Source organism: Geotrypetes seraphini, chromosome 4, assembly GCF_902459505.1.
Source record: "Geotrypetes seraphini chromosome 4, aGeoSer1.1, whole genome shotgun sequence".
NCBI classification, from domain to species: Eukaryota; Metazoa; Chordata; class Amphibia; order Gymnophiona; family Dermophiidae; genus Geotrypetes; species Geotrypetes seraphini.
This window is the reverse complement of record NC_047087.1, coordinates 165,551,045-165,569,842: the sequence shown is the minus strand read 5'-3', so window position 1 is coordinate 165,569,842 and position 18,798 is coordinate 165,551,045. Positions and strand designations below refer to the sequence as shown.

At 43.1% G+C, this 18,798-nt stretch overlaps 1 protein-coding gene across 1 annotated transcript in view; it reads left to right on the top strand.

Moving 5' to 3' along the window:
- Positions 1-18,798, top strand: part of CARMIL2 (capping protein regulator and myosin 1 linker 2) — a 582,193-nt gene that overhangs the window by 521,413 nt on the left and 41,982 nt on the right. The window contains exons 25-26 of the mRNA XM_033941489.1: positions 6,064-6,135; positions 15,597-15,944. Of these exons, the coding sequence (XP_033797380.1) occupies positions 6,064-6,135; positions 15,597-15,944 (420 nt within the window). The remainder of the gene's footprint in view (positions 1-6,063; positions 6,136-15,596; positions 15,945-18,798) is intronic.

The window sequence follows — 18,798 nt, the reverse complement described above, 5'->3', positions numbered from 1 at the left end:
CAGTATAATTCTAAGAATTCCACTCTTTTGTGACTGACCATTGTTAATTGTGCCAAATTATAAGTCTTTTGCTGAATATTTAGAGGTTGCTCAATGATTCTTAATTTAATACATAAAATGCAAGTACATGAATTGCGAACAAATGCACATGGAAAGAAGTTAAAATACATAGAGGGTCATGTTTGAAAAAACATCTAAGTCCAACTTGGATGTTTCCAGTTGAACGTCCAAAGTTCGAGGTACAAAAATGGCCATTTTCGAATGGCAAACTGCTGGACATCCAAATATAAGGAGTGGGATTTTTTGTGGGTTTTTTTTTTTTTTTAAATCATCTACTTAGATGACTTGGCCACCGGGACATCTAGGCTGCCAAAACATCTAACGTTATACCCCATTTTCGATCAGAAAAACATCCAGGTTGAAAAAGTCCTAATCATGACCATTTGGACATGGGTGGGGCCAGCATAGATATGGGCTGGCCATATAAACCTCCCGACAGAGCAATGGGACACCTTAGAAGGCACTGCTGTGAACTTCACATAAAGGGTGCCAGCTGTATATCTCACCATAACCCCCTTATAATTTAGGGTGAGCCTCCCCAACCCTCTCCCCTAAAAAAACCCACTATACCGTCCTGTGTACCACCCCAATAGTACTTAAGGCTGCAGGTGGCACCTATATGGCAGTATAATAGGGTTTGGGTGAGCTCACATGTTCTATCAAAAATGTAGTAATTAGAATGACTTATGGGCCTGGGTCCTCCAATCTTTGGTTCATTAGCCCACCCACCAGGCTACTTAAGACACCTGTGTGCAGCTCCACTAGACTTTCCCATACCAGATGGTGTTAGAGACAGATATGTACCATTTTGTTCTCATTTTTGTGTGGTGGAAGGAAGTCAGTGAGCACTGGGAGAGTTTGGGGGTGTCTAGCCTTGATGCATGCAGTGATCATCTGGCCAGTTTGGGAACCTTTGTAGTGATTAGACCCTTCTAAAACAAGTCTAGTTCCAAACGTATAAGTTCCATCCAGAATGTCTTGCATAATGTTTGATTATCACTGCAAGATGTCCATGCCCTTGAGAATGCCTCCACCATGCCTATCTCATGCTCTGAACATACAGAAAGACAGTTTCTATTATCAGCACTTGGATGTCCTGGTGATTAGGATGTCCAAGAACATAAGAATTGCCGCAGCTGGGTCAGACCAGTGGTCCATCATGCCCAGAAGTCCGCTCAAGTGGTGACCCTTAGGTCAAAGACCAGTGCCCTAACTGAGTCTAGCCTTACCTGCGTACATTTTGGTTCAGCAGGAACTTGTCTAACTTTGTCTTGAAGGGTGTTTTCCCCTATAACAGCCTCCGGAAGAGCGTTCCAGTTTTCTACCACTCTCTGGATGAAGAAGAACTTCTACTACTCTCTGGATGAAGAAGTACAGAATCTTTTAATTTAGAGAGTGCCCTCTCATTCTCTCTACCTTGGAGAGGGTGAACAACCTGTCTTTATCTACTAAGTCTATTCCCTTCATTATCTTGAATGTTTCGATCATATCCCCTCTCAGTCTCCTTTTTTCAAGGGAGAAGAGGCTCAGTTTCTCTAATCTCTCACTGTATGGCAACTCCTCCAGCCCCTGAACCATTTTAGTTCGTCAAGCAAGATCTTCCTTTGCTGAAGCCGTGCTGGCTGGTCCTCATCAGATTGTGTCCATCTAGGTGATCAATGATGCGGTCCTTTATCAGTGCCTCTACCATCTTTCCCGGTACCAAGGTCAGACTCACCAGTCTGTAGTTTCCCGGATCTCCCCTCGAATCTTTCTTGAAGATAGGCGTAACATTCGCCACTTTCCAGTCTTCCAGAATCTTTCCTGATTTGATCAACAGATTGGCTATTAGTTGAAGCAGTTCAGCTATAACCCCTTTCAGTTCCTTGATTACCTTCGGGTGGATGCCATCCGGGCCTGGGGATTTATCATTTTTAAGCCTATCAATCTGCCTGCATACCTCTTCTAGACTGACCGTCAACCCTGGCAGTTTCCTGTCTTCGTTTCCTGCGTATAGCCTGTCGGCTTCCGGTATGTTGTGTATTTCCTCTTCGGTAAATACAGATGCAAAAAATGTGTTCACTTTTTCGGCGATGGCTTTGTCCTCCTTTAGCACTTTGCGCAGATGAGGATTCCTCTTTTTTCGCTTTTGAGGAATCTTCATCCGCGCAGAGTTACACTCAATGTTGTTTTCAGAGTTAATCCATGTGCTTTAATATTAGGACTTTTAGGGACCCCTGAGGAAGACATCATTATCGAAACACAGACTGTGTTGGGTCCCCACCTCTCTATGGTTTAGGTCCTAGACATATTTTATGTGGATTATCCAATTGTACATTTTTGAATAAAGCCTGCATCTTGAACATCACCATCTCCATAGATCCTTCTGCTTCTAGTCTTTGACATTTTTACTTCTTAAAGTAGTTTTTATCCTAAACTATGCCATCAACTCAGTCTATTTATCCTTAAACTATCTTTCTGCTTTGCAACAGTATTAGTACTAATTTGTTATTATTTCAAATAACAATAAAAATGTTATCAATAACAACAACTTCAAAGAATAGCTATTTAGTATCCAACCAGTATTAAGTAACAGTTTCTAACCACATTGTTATGAATAGCTGGAGCCGAATTATGAGGATATTGTAGGACCATGAGCAGCCTCTAAATTTGTCCCATATCTTATCTACTTGAAGTAGAACATATTCAGATTTGTTCTGATAAGGTTGAATTTTTGCCATAGTCTTATGGACCACCCTAAGTGCCTAGTTCCTTTTTCTAGTTGATGACTTGAGGGAGTAATTCTCTAAAGCAGTGTTTCCCAACCCTGTCCTGGAGGATCACCAGGCCAATCGGGTTTTCAGGATAGCCCTAATGAATATGCATGGAGCAGATTTTCATGCCTGCCACTTTCATTATATGCAAATCTCTCTCATGCATATTCATTAGGGCTAGAATGAAAACCCGATTGGCCTGGTGGTCCTCCAGGACAGAGTTGGGAACCACTGCTCTAAAGTACATGCTAGAATTTACATGCTGTTTATGCATATAAATCATTAGAATAATAATATATATTTGCATATAAATGCCAAAATTCTGCCAAATTGCTATGCTATAAGCATGCATATATCTTTCATAGCACATATTTTACAGGTAGGCATGTATATAGGTTGAATCTGGACACAGCATGGATGAACCTGATATTTACATGTGTACCTTCTAGAACAGTACTTCTTAACCTAGTCCTCAGGGCACACCCAGTTAGTCGGACATCCATAGTGAATATGCATGAAAGAGATTTGCATGCAGTGCCTCCATGGTATTCAAATCTATCTCATATACATTCATTTTGGATATTCTGAAAGTCTGACTAACTTGGTATACCCTGAGGACTGGGTTGAGTAGCATTGTTCTTGAAGTTACACACAGGGACTTGAAATGATCGTTCTAAAACATGTTAAAGTATGGGTTTATCCCAGAAACATATTTGCACTAAAAGGCATTTTAGGTATATAATATTCAGTGAAAAACTGTTCTTATGTTGGCTAGAATTCTTGAAAATAAAAATGTTCAGTTATCTAAAAATTGCATTTCACACTTATCAGGATTTAGAACTAAGCTTTTCAATTATAATTGTGAGTTTTCCTTTTCTTATATATATCTAATATAATAAAAGGCTAAGCCGCGCATGCGCACTCCCATCGCATGTTCTGTTTTCCGTGCACTGTAGGGCACTGCAGATAGGAGTGCGCATGCGCGCGAACACTCTCTCTCCTCCCCCGAGGCTTAGAAAATCTAAAATAATAACAGCTGATGCAGCTGGAAAGGGTTGATGCAGACCCGGTGCAGGCCGGCCCTCTTACATTGGCAACTCTCTATCCTTCTTTCCTGGCTCTACATAACCTGGAGCATCTAATCAGCTGGCTAGCAACCCAGCGACACCTCATCGTGGGCGAGGAGTGGTCCCAGGATGTGCACAGCAGCGGCAGCGTGGAGCTTAACTACTCCTATTGCTTTGACTGCGACAAGCACTACTACGGCGAGGGCTGCTCGGTTTTCTGTCGCCCCAGAGACGACGCCTTTGGCCACTTCATATGTGGTGAACATGGGGAGAAGGCGTGAAACCCCCCCTCAGTCCCATCGTGCATGCAAACTCTCTCACAGCACTCCCTGTCAGCAATTTCCTAGCATGAGCAGCTCCCCACTTGCCAACTATGTTTGGGGACTTTTTAAGTTGCATGCATAGCGCAAAGTGTTGAGTTTCCTTGGAAGCTTTTCCCATCCCTAGATTCTTTCAGATTGGTGTATCCAGGCAGATTGCCCTCAAGTAGAGCAGTCAGAGAGGCACGAAATAGCACTTTTCCCCACCAGCCACAATTACTGCATCTTAGATAGTTTAAAATAATTATAATGCTTGGTTAAAGTGAAGGAGGATAGCGTTCTGGTGCAGTTTGTCTCCCAACTCCTCGAGAATCTTGAGAGGAGCCGCCGACGCCGCGTCTTTCAACTGAAAAATATACTTGGCCGCCCGAAGCTCTCTCTCTCCCTCCCCCCCAGGCGGATGTCGGCCGTGGCAGCCGAACCCGGACGGCATTTTTAAATAAAACAGCTAAGTTTTTAAAAGATGGTTTTTCAACCCCCCCCCCCCCCCACTAAAGCCGACGCAATACCTTTTAAAACCCTAACCCCCCCCCCCCAGATTTGTGGTTAAGGCCTGGCTTCTTCGGGCAGCAGCAGCATTTAAAATTCGCTGCTGTTGCCGGCTTCAGGCCTTCCTCTCTGGCAGGTCCTGGCTACTTCATGTTTTCATGAAGTAGACAGGACCCGCCAGAGAGGAAGACCTGAAGCCGGCAACAGCAATTAATTATAAATGCTGCTGCTGCCCAATGAAATTGAAGGAGGAAAGGGAGCAGAAGGGGAGAGAATGGTAGGGCATGGAGTTAAGGAGGAAGGTATGGGGGGGGAGGAAAATACTGCACAGGAGGCCTACTGCTGGACAGGGGGAGCAGGAAGGAGGTAATGATGGACAGGGGGGGAGGTAAAACAAAGGGAGAAGGGTTGCTGCTGGATAAGGTGAGCAGTGATGGGGTGGTGGAGGACACAGGGGAGGTAAAAGGAAGGGAGAATGGACGGGGAGCAGGCAAGGGGTGGTTGTGGACAGCCAAGGAAAAAAAAACAAACCAAAAGATAGAAATACAGAAAGCGGCTAAGGAGAGAGAAAAAAAAATGAAGACAGACACACACACATATATTCTAGCACCCGTTAATGTAACGGGCTATAAGGCTAGTATATATATATATATATATATGTCCTATTAGCACTGAGGGCTCCTTTTACGAAGCCATGGTAGCGGTTTAGCGCGCTTATTGGCACACGCTAAACCGCCGGCTGTGCTAGCCGCTACCGCCTCCTCTTGAGCAGGTGGTAGTTTTTCAGCTAGCGCGGGGGTAGGCGTGATTAAACGTCGCACACGTTAAAGCCACTACCACAGCTTCGTAAAAGGAGCCCTGAGGCTTTGATATAATGTTTATATAGTTCCTTTCTTGTATTGTAAAAAAAAAAAAAAAAAGAAATCAATGCTGCAGGTATTATAATGCATAAGGATATGGTTGTCAGAAATCCAGCACTGGCCTAAAATCTCCCTCTGTAATTGGGTAATTTGGCAACTGTGTACATGTGATACACTGTAGGAAATCATTATCTGTTAATATAAGCATCGCAGCACCATTCCCAGTGTGACCTGTACTGCAGGTGTTTCTCTGTAGCTCAGTCCATGCCTACATAGCCTATGAAGCAGCAATAGGAAAGGAGAGGAAAAGTTCAATCTGACACAACTTAAGAGAGGCCCCTTGTGAGTCCGATCCTTAAACCTTATCTCTGTGAAGCAGGACTATAAACATTGGTAACGATAGTTTAGTTCCATAGTCAAAGGCTAAAGTCATGAAGGAAAAAGGATGTTAACATATACCTGCTCATCGTTGCTGGATTGCACATTAACCCATCTGAAATTATGTATTTTCTAGGAGACATTGTGGATAGTTCTACAGAATCCCCTCCTCCATCACTGAAATCACGGACACACTCGATGTCCACAGGTAAGGTTGCAAACAGACCCCTTCTTAGGTCTCTCAGTAGCTCTAGGATACAAACAAAAGGTGTATCAATAACATTGGAACATAGGCCTCTGTCAACTGTGGGTGGGTGTGGGGAGAGCATTTTGGTTACCTTCTAGGAAGCCAGGGCAGAGAAATACCTGCTGTACTTGAATGATGTAACTCAACCTGAGCTACCAATGAAAAGGTAGGAACTAAATCTACATAAATAAAATCGCCATAATTCCAGGAAATAGGCCGGAGTCACAAGGGGCATTTCACTGACCCTAGGACAAACATGGCAGTCAAAGGGGGCATATTAATAACCTTGGGACATAGACCAGCAGTTGCAAGGGGCATCTCAGTGATTATGGGACATAAGGGACAGTGACTGGGGGTATCTTACTGGCCTTGGAATAGAGATAGCAGTCATGGGAGTACTTTAATAACATTGAGACCAAGGTTAGCGATCACAAGGGGTGTCTTCGTGACTATGGTACAGATGATAAAGGGAATGAAACTCCTCTCGTATGAGGATAGACTAAAGATGTTAAGGCTCTTCAGCTTGGAAAAGAGACAGCTGAGGGGAGATATGATTGAAGTCTACAAAATCCTAAGTGGTGTAGAACGGCACAAGTGGATCTTTTTTTTTCTCACTGCATCAAGATTTACAAAGACTAGGGGACACTCGAAGTTGCAGAGTAATACTTTGTAAACCAATAGGAGGAAATATTTTTTCACTCAGGGAATAGTTAAGCTCTGGAACGCATTGCCAGAGGACGTGGTAAGAGCGGTTAATGTAGCTAGTTTTGAAAAAGGTTTGGACAAGTTCCTAGATGAAAAGTCCATAGTCTGCTGTTGAAACAAACATGGTTGAAGCCACTTCTTGCCCTGATCGGTAGCATGAAATGCTGCTACTATTTGGGGTTTTGCCAGGTACTTGTGACTTGGATTGGCCTCCTTGAAGATGGGATACTGGGGCTAAATGGACCCATTGGTCTGACCCAGTAAGGCTATTCTTATGTTCTTAAGGTGTAGGTGCAGAAGAAATCTCGATGACCATATGAAATAGATGTCTCAGCCACACTAAGAATTGGGTCACAGTCACAAAGAGCTGTCTTGGCAGTCGCAGTGGTGTTTAGTGAACTCAGAATGGAGATAGCAACCACAAGTGAACCTAAGGAATAGGCCAGCAGTTACAGGAGCTTTCTCACTGATCCTAGGACACAGCACTTCAGTTACCCCAAAACACTGGCCACGGTCACAGAGTACCTCTTTTTTGCTGGAACAGAGATTGAAGTCAGAGATAACAACCACAGGGATCTATTTCAGCAATGTCAGGACACAAGCCACAGTCATAGGACCTTTCCTAAATGAACCTGAGGGACAGAAGATGGTCAAAGAGAGTCTCATTGACCCTAAGACATGGGGCAGCAGTGTTAGGGCTGTCATGCTGACTGCAAGACAAAGACGTTGGGTCTGAAATTCAGTGTTATTTACCGAACCGGGAATAGCTGCCAGCTGGCTAAATAACAGCCAGCTTTCTGACGATATTCAACGGAAGATTGCCAGCTATCTGCTGGTGAATATCCCATTCAGAAGATAGCCTTTCACCATGAATATTCAGTGGCAGGGCCAGATTAATGGATAGGCCCAGTAGGCACGTGCCTAGGGCCTGAAATACTCAGGGGGGCCCGCTGAAGGACGACTTACCATGCCAATTTTTTTTTCAGAAGGCAACAGGCCCCCACCCAACAATGACGACAACACCAGTTGGCCGGGCCCCCACCCAACAACGATGACAACACCAGCCGGCCCCCTCCCTCAGCATTGACGGATGGCAACGCGGCCTCCCGTCGGCATCAATGGCAACACGGCCAACTCAGCTCCAAGAAGGTCCCACGATGACTGCATTTGCCAGTCCATCCCCCTCTGACGTCACTTACTTCTTTCAGCAGACGCAATCATTGCAGGATCTTCATGGAGCTAAGCCAGCTGCATTAACGCTGATGCCGGGGGGGAGAGGCCATGTTGCCGTCCATCGATGCCGGGGGGTAGAAGGGCCGGTGTTGTTGTCATCATCGATGCTGAGTGGGAGCCTGTTGCCGGGGGGGCCATGGCAGTTGCCGGGGGGGGGGGCGTTTCCATTGCCATGTGGAAAGGGTAGTAGAGGGAGAGAAAGGGGCAGATGCTGATGGAACTGGTGTGCAGTGAAAGTGGGAAGACATAAGGGGGAAGGATACTGTAGGTAGATTTATGGGTATAACTAATTAGTGCAAAATAAACAAGTCATGCACATATCTCGTATCTAGGACACCATAAATATCTTTCCCTGGATTTGTTATCTTTGCCAGTTTATACTAAGACAGAAATGTTTCTTCACTCTTTGGTAGAGCTAATCACAAGAGGTAACTTATCAGATTTTATTATTATAGAGGGTGTGCAGAGAAACCTATGCTAAGATCCAAGCTCCCTTACACCTCAGCACAAACTGATAATTAATTAGACACCTTCTCCTTAGTTATCGTCAGATGACCTCTCAGGACCAATCCAGAATCAGAACTTGAATTAATAGCCTTTCAGTGTAAAGTCTCCTACAGGCCTTGAGAGAGAGGCGCCTTTGTTAGATAAGAACAGCATAGAGATAATGCCTCCCCCCAAATTCACATGGGCTAAGCATGTAGGCAGTCAGATGTCCTTGACTGGAGAAACACAGAGTTCTGGTGAACATACCCAGAATGCAACTGGCAGGCAGCAGGCAACAAAGATGATTTCTTCTTTTTCTCTTCTTGCATGGTTCATGCTGGAAAGATTTCTTGCAGATAATGGTTCATGCTGAAAAGATTGTTCAGGCTCTATGACGTCAGGGAGAAGCCTAACCTTCAGGTGAGTGAGCAAGGAACCACCCCTACATTCCCCCCCCCCCCTTGAAGGAGAAATAACTTCAATGGAGTCTATTTCACCTTCAACCTAACTAATAGGAAAGGATCATCAAGACCCAAGGTGATACTATGAATGCATAAACAGCAAAACATAAGCAATACCATAAAAATCAGCAATAAATCAAAGATATCAATAATCAATGTAAAAGAATCATAAAGGCCAGGACTACAATATAAGAAAATCCAAGCCAAGTAAATGATTACAAAATCATAGATAAATGTCAATACATGTTAAAATCAAAAATCATAACTAAAAGCGAGGCATAAAAAGTATGCCAAAGCAAAAGTTAAGACAGAAAAATCAAAATACGGCTAGCAAAATTACTCATTCATAGCCGCAATGTAATCATGCATTCTTAAGTCCAGAGGAGATGGTCTACGACAAATAAAAAGTCGAATCTGTATGGTCTCATAAATTGCAAAAACAGAGGTCCAAAACAGGATAACCCACAAGATGGCAAAGAGTGGAATGACCATGGTGTTAAGAAGGTCAACACTGCAGGTACCAACAACTTCATGTATATTGGAGGAATTAACATATTGTAACTCGCTGAATGTCCAGCTCTCTTGAATGTAAACCGCCCAGAAGTCGCAAGATTATGGCGGTATAGAAGAATAAAGTTATTATTATTATTATTATAATAGTCCGCAACATGAAGGTTATCATTATCAACTTTCATTTCAATAGTATGGGAAGGTTTAGCCAACAGGAACTGCACCATTTCAAGGGTAAAGTTGATGGGATGTCCACGGAATACATCCAGGATTTCCAATTCAGTCTCAATAGTAGCAGTGTCCAGATAGAACAGAGAAATACAGAAAGAAGATGGGCTGGAGAAAGATCTGGAACGGGGAGAGCAAGAAACCAGGAGAATCTCGGAGGACAACACGGGACTGTGGACCAGGATCGATCACTTTGGTAACAACTCCAATCAGCAGGGCAACCAGGAACAGCATCTGCAGAACTCTTTTCGCCATCTGAAAAACAGAAAAGAGAGAGAGAACAGCCTAGGCTGTTGCTAGGTTAATGTCATTCATCACAATAGGTTCATACTGGGCAAATTTACTGGGATGACATGGTCTCAGTTGATTAATCTGGACCCATTTAAGGACATCTTCACCTTGAGAATTTGACTTGGTGCGAATTTGGTAGGCCACAGGTGAAGCCTTTTCCACTATAGGGAATGGACCATGGCAGCTTGGCAAAAATGTACTTTCTTTGGTCTTGGTTTTGCCAAAATTATAATAGAATACCTTGTCACCAATTTGGTATTCCTTTGAGGTAGTCCTATGATCATAGTAGGCTTTTCTACCTTTAGCAGCAGTTTCCAGATTTTTCTGGACAAAAGAAAATGCACCCTGTAAATGTTGACGTAAATGGGTGACATATTCATGGGCAGTAGCAGCACTAGAAAGATGCATATCATTAGTTCTATACAACAAATGAATTGGTAACATCATTTCTCTACCTGTCATCATTTCAAAAGGTGCCACCCCTGTAGAAGAGTGAGGTGTGGCACGAATAGCCAACAATACCAAAGATAACTTCATGTCCCAATTCTTACCAGAGGTAGACACTTCTTCAGGATGGTGATTATGGTACGATTCTCTCTTTCCACTTGTCCCGATGACTGAGGGTGGTAAGCTATGTGCAATTTACTCTTCACTCCAAGCATCTTCCACATGTGTTGCATCACATCAGCAGTGAAATGGGATCCTTGGTCTGAGTCCACTCGCATGGGCAACCCCCATCTACTGAACATGTGATTCAGTAGCAAGGTAGCTGTAGTCTCCGCAGTAAAATTGGGTGCGGGCAAGCACACAATCTACTTGGTAAACATGCAGGTGACAGTCAGCATGTACTTATTGCCACGGGAAGAGTAGACCACTGGGCCGATCCAATCAATCTGGATGTCGGACCAGGGCATGACCAAACCCTTCTTTCTCAAGGGTGCTCGGTGAGTTGGTGTGGAGGGTTGAAATTGACAAGTCAAACAACCTCTCGTATATAACTGAACATCTTGCCGCATATGAGGCCAGTAGGCCACTTGCTTCAGTGTCTCATGGGTAACTTCTTCACCTCTATGTCCACAAGGGTCATCATGGGCATGTTGCAACATGATTCCTCGATATGCACAGGGTACAACCCACTGCACAATACCATGCTTACTCGTCTGAGTGAGCAGGTCCTGTGAATCAAGAATTTATCTCTGGAGGTGTGGAGTATCCTCAGTTCTTCATCCTTCTGTTCGTCTTCGGACAATGGATGTTCCTGTGGATTCTGTATGAAGTTATAGAACTTTCCCAGGATAGGATCTTTCTGAGCAGTTACAAGATCAAAGGAAGGGACATCATTGCCCCACTGCAATACAGGTGTTTCGGCTACCTGTTTCACTTGTCTTCGAGTAATAGCATGCACCATCGAGAACAACTCTTCAGGCATTGCCATAGTTCACCTGACAAAGCACCTTCTTTGGCCAGTTGATCCGCAAGGTCATTTCCGATCTTGTCAGGACTGTTAACCTTGGCGTGACCTTTCACTTTCTTCCAATTGATGGTCATGTCATTGTCTCATACCAATTGATCTAAGGCTAGAATCAAGTCTCCATGATGGACAGGCTTTCCTTTGGAATTTAACATGTCCTTCTTTTTCCACACGGGTAAGTGAGACACAAAGTTCTGATGCACATAATCAAGAATCTGTACAGCGACCAAGGCTGCTACAATCTCCGCATATTGGTTGTTTTTGGCACCCAATTTATACTTCAAGGTTTCAATAGGTGTGTCTGCATTCCATACCACGCCTATTCCTGCGACCAAATCATGGTCCAAGGTGGAAGGCACAGCCGTCCACGTAAACCTGAGGTATATTGGCACAGAGTTGTTCATTATAAAGATGATGACGATGGGGTTCCTCCTCTTCTGGTGGAACATCAGGTTCCGGTATACCTGTAAAAGAATCTTGTTCTGTACAATCATGCAATTCTGCTATTCCTTGGGCTACTGTGCTACGATGTTTCAGAGCATACTTTACCTGTAAAGGTCATCCTTGGAGAGCCAAAGTCCATGAGACTATTCGGCTATTGGAGACACGACCTGTCTTGATCCTGTCACTATCCAAGAAGCTAATGGGTTGATGACAAGTCTCTACAATGAGTTTCTCTCCTTGGATGTAACTCCGAAAATGTTGAAGAGCCCAAACAGTTGACAGTAGAGCTTTCTCACAGTCGGAATACTTCTTCTCTACTCGGTGAAGCCTTTGCTTGCATAGGCCACCACACGCTTATCAGTCGTATTTCTGGTACAGGACAGCACTCATAGAGTGGAGAATCCCAGGTAGATGAAAAATTCACGACCACTCTCGGGGTAGGCCAGGCAAGGAAAGCGACTAAGCTGCTCTTTCATCTCTTACATAGCATCTTCCTGTTCAGGACCCCAAGTCCAAGGTACATTCTTCTTCAGTAAGGCGACCAAAGGTCTAGAGATCTCCGCATACTGATCTATGAACTGTCGAGAATAGTTGCATATCCCCAAAAAGGAACGAGATTCCATCAGATTGGTAGGTCTCCTCAACTGTTGTAGGGCCTGTATCCTTTTCTTCTGTGGTCAAAGACCTTCAGAGGAAATTTAATACCCTAGGTAGTTCAGAGATGTTTGGCACCATTGACCTTTGGCAAGGGTCAATTTAGCTCCAGCATTCTGCAATTGTTGGAACACATGTTCTACTCTTCCAGGTGTTTCTGAAAGGTGGGACTCTTGATCAAGATGTCATCCACATAGACCAAAGTTCCTCGGGCTTCGGCATCTGGAAGGGCTTTATAGAGAAATATATTGAACTCTGTAGGAGAGTTCAGAAAACCAAAAGGTGTTCTATTCCAAGTGTACTATTCTTCTCAAAGGTAAATGCTAGTTTGTATTGATCCGGAGGATGTACAGGGACTGTCCAAAATCCAGACACTAAATCCAAGCTGGTAAAATACTTACTTCCCTTGATGGTAGTCAAGTTTTGGTCCAGATAGGCCATAGGCCACCTGGACAAGGGTACCCGCTTGTTTAGCTGTCGGTAGTCTAAGGCAATTCTCCAACTGTCATTCTTCTTCAGGATTGGCCACAAGGGGGAGTTGTATATACTGTTACAAGATCTAATGATACCCCTAGCTTCCAGGATATCAAGAATCTCTTGCACGGACTCATAGGAGGCCAAAGGAATCTTATACTGACGCACAAAAATGGGCCTACTGTGTGGATCCGTAGGAATCTTTGTCACATGTAGGTCAGTCAGGCCAGATCATAAGAATCCACTGCAAACAGGTCTTGATACTTGTACAACAACTTTGCTAACTGAGCCTTTTCTTCTTCAGAAAAGCACGCATCAGCTAGGTCCACTTGTTCCTTTTCCATGGCATCAAACTCAGAAAAAGGTTGATTGGAGGAATTCTATGAGCATCTGAGCTGTTACCACTATGGCAAAAAAACATACTACGGTTTTGTAAAAGGGGGAGAGGTTAGTTTAAACTAAACTAAAACTTACGACCTCTTATACAAAGCCGCGCTAACGACCCCGAAGCCAATACAGATTTAAAGGGCTTCAGGGCTATTGCTGCGCGGCTTTGTAAAAGAGGCCGTTAGTTTTATAGACTGAGTCATCAACCAAGAAGAGCTTGACTCGGTTTACAATAATGTGATTACATATTCCATACTAGGCGAAGGTGTTTTTGTGTTCTGTTTGTATGAAAGACATGGTTTTTTGTTAGCGTTGACTAGCCTTGTTTGGCGAAATGCATCGGGTAAGGTTCTTGGGAGCACCTTGAATAAACCTAATTTGAATCTCCTTATTTTCTGCTGATCTTCTTTTGTTTCATGTTGGATTCTGTGGTGGACTGCTTGCCTTGTTGTTTTGTTGCAAGTTAACATACATGGAATGGAATGTACTAGAGGAGTTGTTTATACATACATATTACAGTTGGTTACAGTTGGTTGATGTAGAGCAGGGGTGGCAAAGTCCCTCCTCGAGGGCCGCAATCCAGTCAGGTTTTCAGGATTTCCCCAATGAATATGCATGAGATCTATTAGCATACAATGAAAGAAGTGCATGCAAATAGATCTCATGCATATTTATTGGGGAAATCCTGAAAACCCAACTGGATTGCGGCCCTCGAGGAGGGATTTTGACACCCATGATGTAGAGTGAGGCATTGAGAGGTGTTGTAAACTTGGTTATTAATATAGACATATTTTGGATAGTAATATGCTTTACAATATATTTGAAAAGCAAGAATAACCCAGGTGATAACGTTTTTTTCACCCTTACTTCCCTGTGCACAAGAAAGAGCTTTATCAACAAGTTTATTTGCCCTCAGAGATGCCACCAGAAGATCAACATATCATATCTACTGGCTTTATGCACCTAATCGTCATAGGGTCAAAACATTTAGTGTGTGTCTTTTTGTTTGTTTTTAGTTTTTAATTGTTTTAACCTTAAAACCATAAATATTTTAAAGAAATTTTTAAGTATTAGAATACTTGCTTACAATATATTTGAACACTTTTATATATGCATGGAAAGGGTTCAGAGTTAAAGTCCTAGGTAAGTAGGTGGGAAGGGAAGGAAGGGGTATTTGTTCAGAGATGTTTGGGAGTTGCATGGAACATCTGTGCACTGGTATGCTAATCTTTGTTTGTTTTGAATAATAAAAAAAAGAAATACAAGTGGAAATAAAGAAGTAAATAAGAAAATAGATAAATAGGGTGGGGGCATGGGTGGGGTAGGGGTGGGCGGGCCAGGGCCTGGGGGGCCCAGTGTACTTGTGTGCCTAGGGGCCCTTGAAAAATTAATCCTGCCCTGTTCAGTGGTTCACCAGCTAACTTCAGCAGCCAGACAGACCCGCATAAAAAGCAAGTCTGTCTTTGGCCGCTAGAACTTAGCTGGTCAGCCATGGCTTGGCTGGCCAAATCTAAACCAGAAATTCAATACTGGCTACCGCATATGGCACCGGCATTGAATTGCCAGTTTTGCCACAGGAGGCAACTAGCTATCTCTCATGGTCCTGAATGTCAGGCTATATTTTTCCGCTGATTAATTTGATATTTTAACCCTGCAGTCTCTGTTATCCATCAAATCTTGCTCTTTGGCACATAAGACAAATCCCCTTGATATTTAAGTTCTGCAATCAGGGTTGAATTCAAACGCTGACCATGGCATCTCAATGTCTCATCTCAATCTCATGGCATCTGGATATTCAGCACTGGTTGATACCCAATACTGGTGATGAGTATCTGTGTATAGACTGGTCATTGGAAGTTAATCCAGGTACTGCTGATATTTAGTACCCATACTTGGATACAGGCCCAATTTTTCCCCAATTCAGAGGTGGCTATATAAAGTGTCTTATAATATATGATAAGTTTATATTAAAACTCCAATATAAAATGTCTTACATTTCCTGCTTTGTAATCTGAGAGAATTTAGTTCTCATCAATTATCATGCTAAATTTTCATCAAAAGTATTGTCTTTAATTCAGAGGCTTCATCAAGAATGTGCACTGGAAACTCTATGGAGACAGCCAAAGCAGGACAAGGCAGCAAGCCAAAAGAGGAAAGAGCATCCTGGCAGGATCTGGGCAAACAGCTGAACGCAGAGCTAAGGGGAAAGTGTTCCCAACTGCATTTGTCTCCACGCAGGTCCCTCATCATTCTGGAGCACAGCAGCACAATTGCAGAAGCACCAGAGAGAAGGTCAGAAGATAGCTGGATTCTGCCTGGAAATAATTTAAATACTCCTGTTGCCTCTCTAAGGAAAAGCAGCAACAGTGAAGAAGATAGTACAGAAGCACAGAACTCAGTACCTGCAATGCTGCAACATAATGAAGGTAGGTTTACATGTGTCTCATACAGCCTAAGGATTCAGGAAACCAAGAAATATAATATACAGTACACAGCACCGAGTTGCACATACAGCATCAATGATCTTCATTCCTTCCATAGTAGTCCATTCCCCTTCTCTCTCACTCACTCACTCACACGAGGAGGTGAGGGCATGCCCTAGAGATCCTACATAAAAGATAAAACAGATGCATTTGGAAATACAATATGAGGAAAAATTCAATGGGAGGAAGTACCAGTGCAGTAAAACAGTATTCTAATGGGTAGGGAAATGCCAACATGTTAAAAAATTCACATTTTGGGGAGGAAGTATCACACTGAGAGCAATGGACACCTGAACAAGATGCTCCATCTTAGATTTGAGCAAAAACTCTCCTGCTGAGCTACTAGCAATGTTCCCTCTAAGCTGGGCAGCTGCACTGCCACACAGCTTGCGTCAGACCCCAGCTTGAGCCTCGGCCGTGACCTCTCCAGGTAGAAAAAAAAAAAAAACTTTCTTACTCCCTTCCTCTTCCCCCACCCCCCGCACTGTGGTTCAATACCCCCTCACCCCACTCCCATCCTGAGGCTCGGTAACCTCCTGCCTCAACGCCCCTCAAATTTTCAAGTTCTCCTGCATATGTTTCAAACTAGTTTGGGGACTAGCTCCTAGGTACTTGCTATCTCACTTTGTATTCTACAACCCTATAAGACAAACCAGAAACTGCTATCTTTTTGCATACCCAAGCATTACCAATTGTAAATACAAAACCTTTCTGGATAGAACTTTCACCTACCAAGCAAACAAACAACAACATTGGCTAGACAACTACATTAATAAAGCTAGACTGACCTACAATGCTTTTAGAAAACTCATAAAAACTGCCTTATTCGATAGATATATCATCTAAACAGAATCTTCACCGAACACTTTTTTTTCCCCGTTCTCCCAATATGCTCCCTCTGAAATCCTATTTCAAACTGTATTTTGTAATCCGCGACCTTTTCCAAATAGGTCCTCTCGGAAATTTCTTAGCAAACTGTATATTTTATTTTTCGCTTTCTTAAAGTTTCTGTACTCTGTATCTCCTCTGACTATCTACATATTGTAACTCGCTGAATGTCCAGCTCTCTTGAATGTAAACCGCCTAGAAGTCGCAAGATTGTGGCGGTATAGAAGAATAAAGTTATTATTATTATTATTATTAAGCCAATGAAAAGCTGTTTGCGGCCTGCACCGGATCTTTCTCCCTGACATGGCCCACACATTTCTGAAGTGTGTTCTAAGTTGATTGGCTTGCTTGTTCATTTTCCCGCTTAAACTTTCTTTTTTTTTAAAATTTATTTATCATTTTTCAATTAACATATCAAGTATAAACTTGTACAGAAAGGTAAAGTTAAGCAGAAAATAAAATACAATGCAAAATACAATACAAAACAAAAGGGATTATTATCTGCTATCATAACACAAATATATATATATACATATACATACACATATATATAGCTTAACTTTAACTCAAGTCCTCATTAAACCAAGATGTAGAATCGACGAAAATTATAATAAGGAATTACAAATTAGAAATCTATAAGATTGAAGATTGTATAGGCTGAGCTAGAAGGTCAAACAATTAAAGAGTACTCATATCTCTCCTCCTTTTTTCAGGCGAGCCATTGACAAGAAGGTTGTAAGTTGGCTAGGTTCAAAGAATACATATTTTTGCATTTGATGCAATATCACACATTTACATGGGTGATGAAGAAAAAAGGTCGCCCTTAGAGCTATAACACCTGGTTTTAACAGAAATTCATGTCTACATTTTTGTGTGTCTCGTGACAGATCTGGAAACATTTGTATCTTATACCCAAGAAATTCTTTTTGTTTGTTTTTAAAGAAGAGTCTCAATAACCAGTTCTTATTAGGTGCTAAGGCAACTGTAAGAAGAAGAGTTGCTAGCATTGCTATTTCCCTATCCGAAAGTTCCAAAACTAGAAATGTTTAGTGTTTGTTGATCATCTTCCTTCAATTTTTCTTCCCTTTTAATAGGTAAATAGTATACTCCCGCTTGAAATTTCATTAGATCCTGAAATGGGATGTACTAATACGATAGAGACCAAAGTTGATGGGTGTGAGGATGCTATAATGAAGACAGAAACAGGGCTGGAGGCTGTGCAGAAGGAACATAAAGCACTGCTTAGCAAAGTAGAAGACTTGGAAACCATACCCTCTGCAATAATGTCCAGGTCCAGTGGGGGGGGGGGGGGGGAGAGGCAGAAGGACTGGACTACAGGGGCACAAGGGAAATGGCTATTCTTGACCATTAGAGAATTCAGAGGACAACCAAGTGGTAGTAGCTGATCGATTGAATGTGCTCACAGATCCTAGGGTTCTTGGATCCAGAACTGGCCTAGAGACAATGATTTGCTTCCAAAGTTATGTGGAGAAGAAGCAGGGCTGGTGTTAGGGGGGGAGCAAAGAGGGCAGCTACCCCGGGCTCCACAGCTTCAAGAGGCCCCCTTACCTTCTGTTTTGGGCGGCAGTGGTCGTCTGTTTTCTCCCTGCTTCCCCAATGCAATGGGCCCACAAGCCTTCCACCCCCCACCCCCCGACATCAATTCTTACGTCAGAGAGGAAGTTCTGGGCCCCGGAACTTCCTCTCCGATGTCAGAATTGACGTCGGGGGGGGGGGAAGGCTTGTGGGCCTGCCGTGTCAAGAAAGCAAGGAGAAATCGACAGCGGTGGCTTGGAGAAATCGGCGGAGACAGGGAGAGAGAAAGAAAAACTGAAAGAAAAAGAAAGGGAGGGGGCAGTGAGAGAGAAAGAAAGAAAGAAAGGGGAGGGAGGACAGGGAGAGAGGAAGA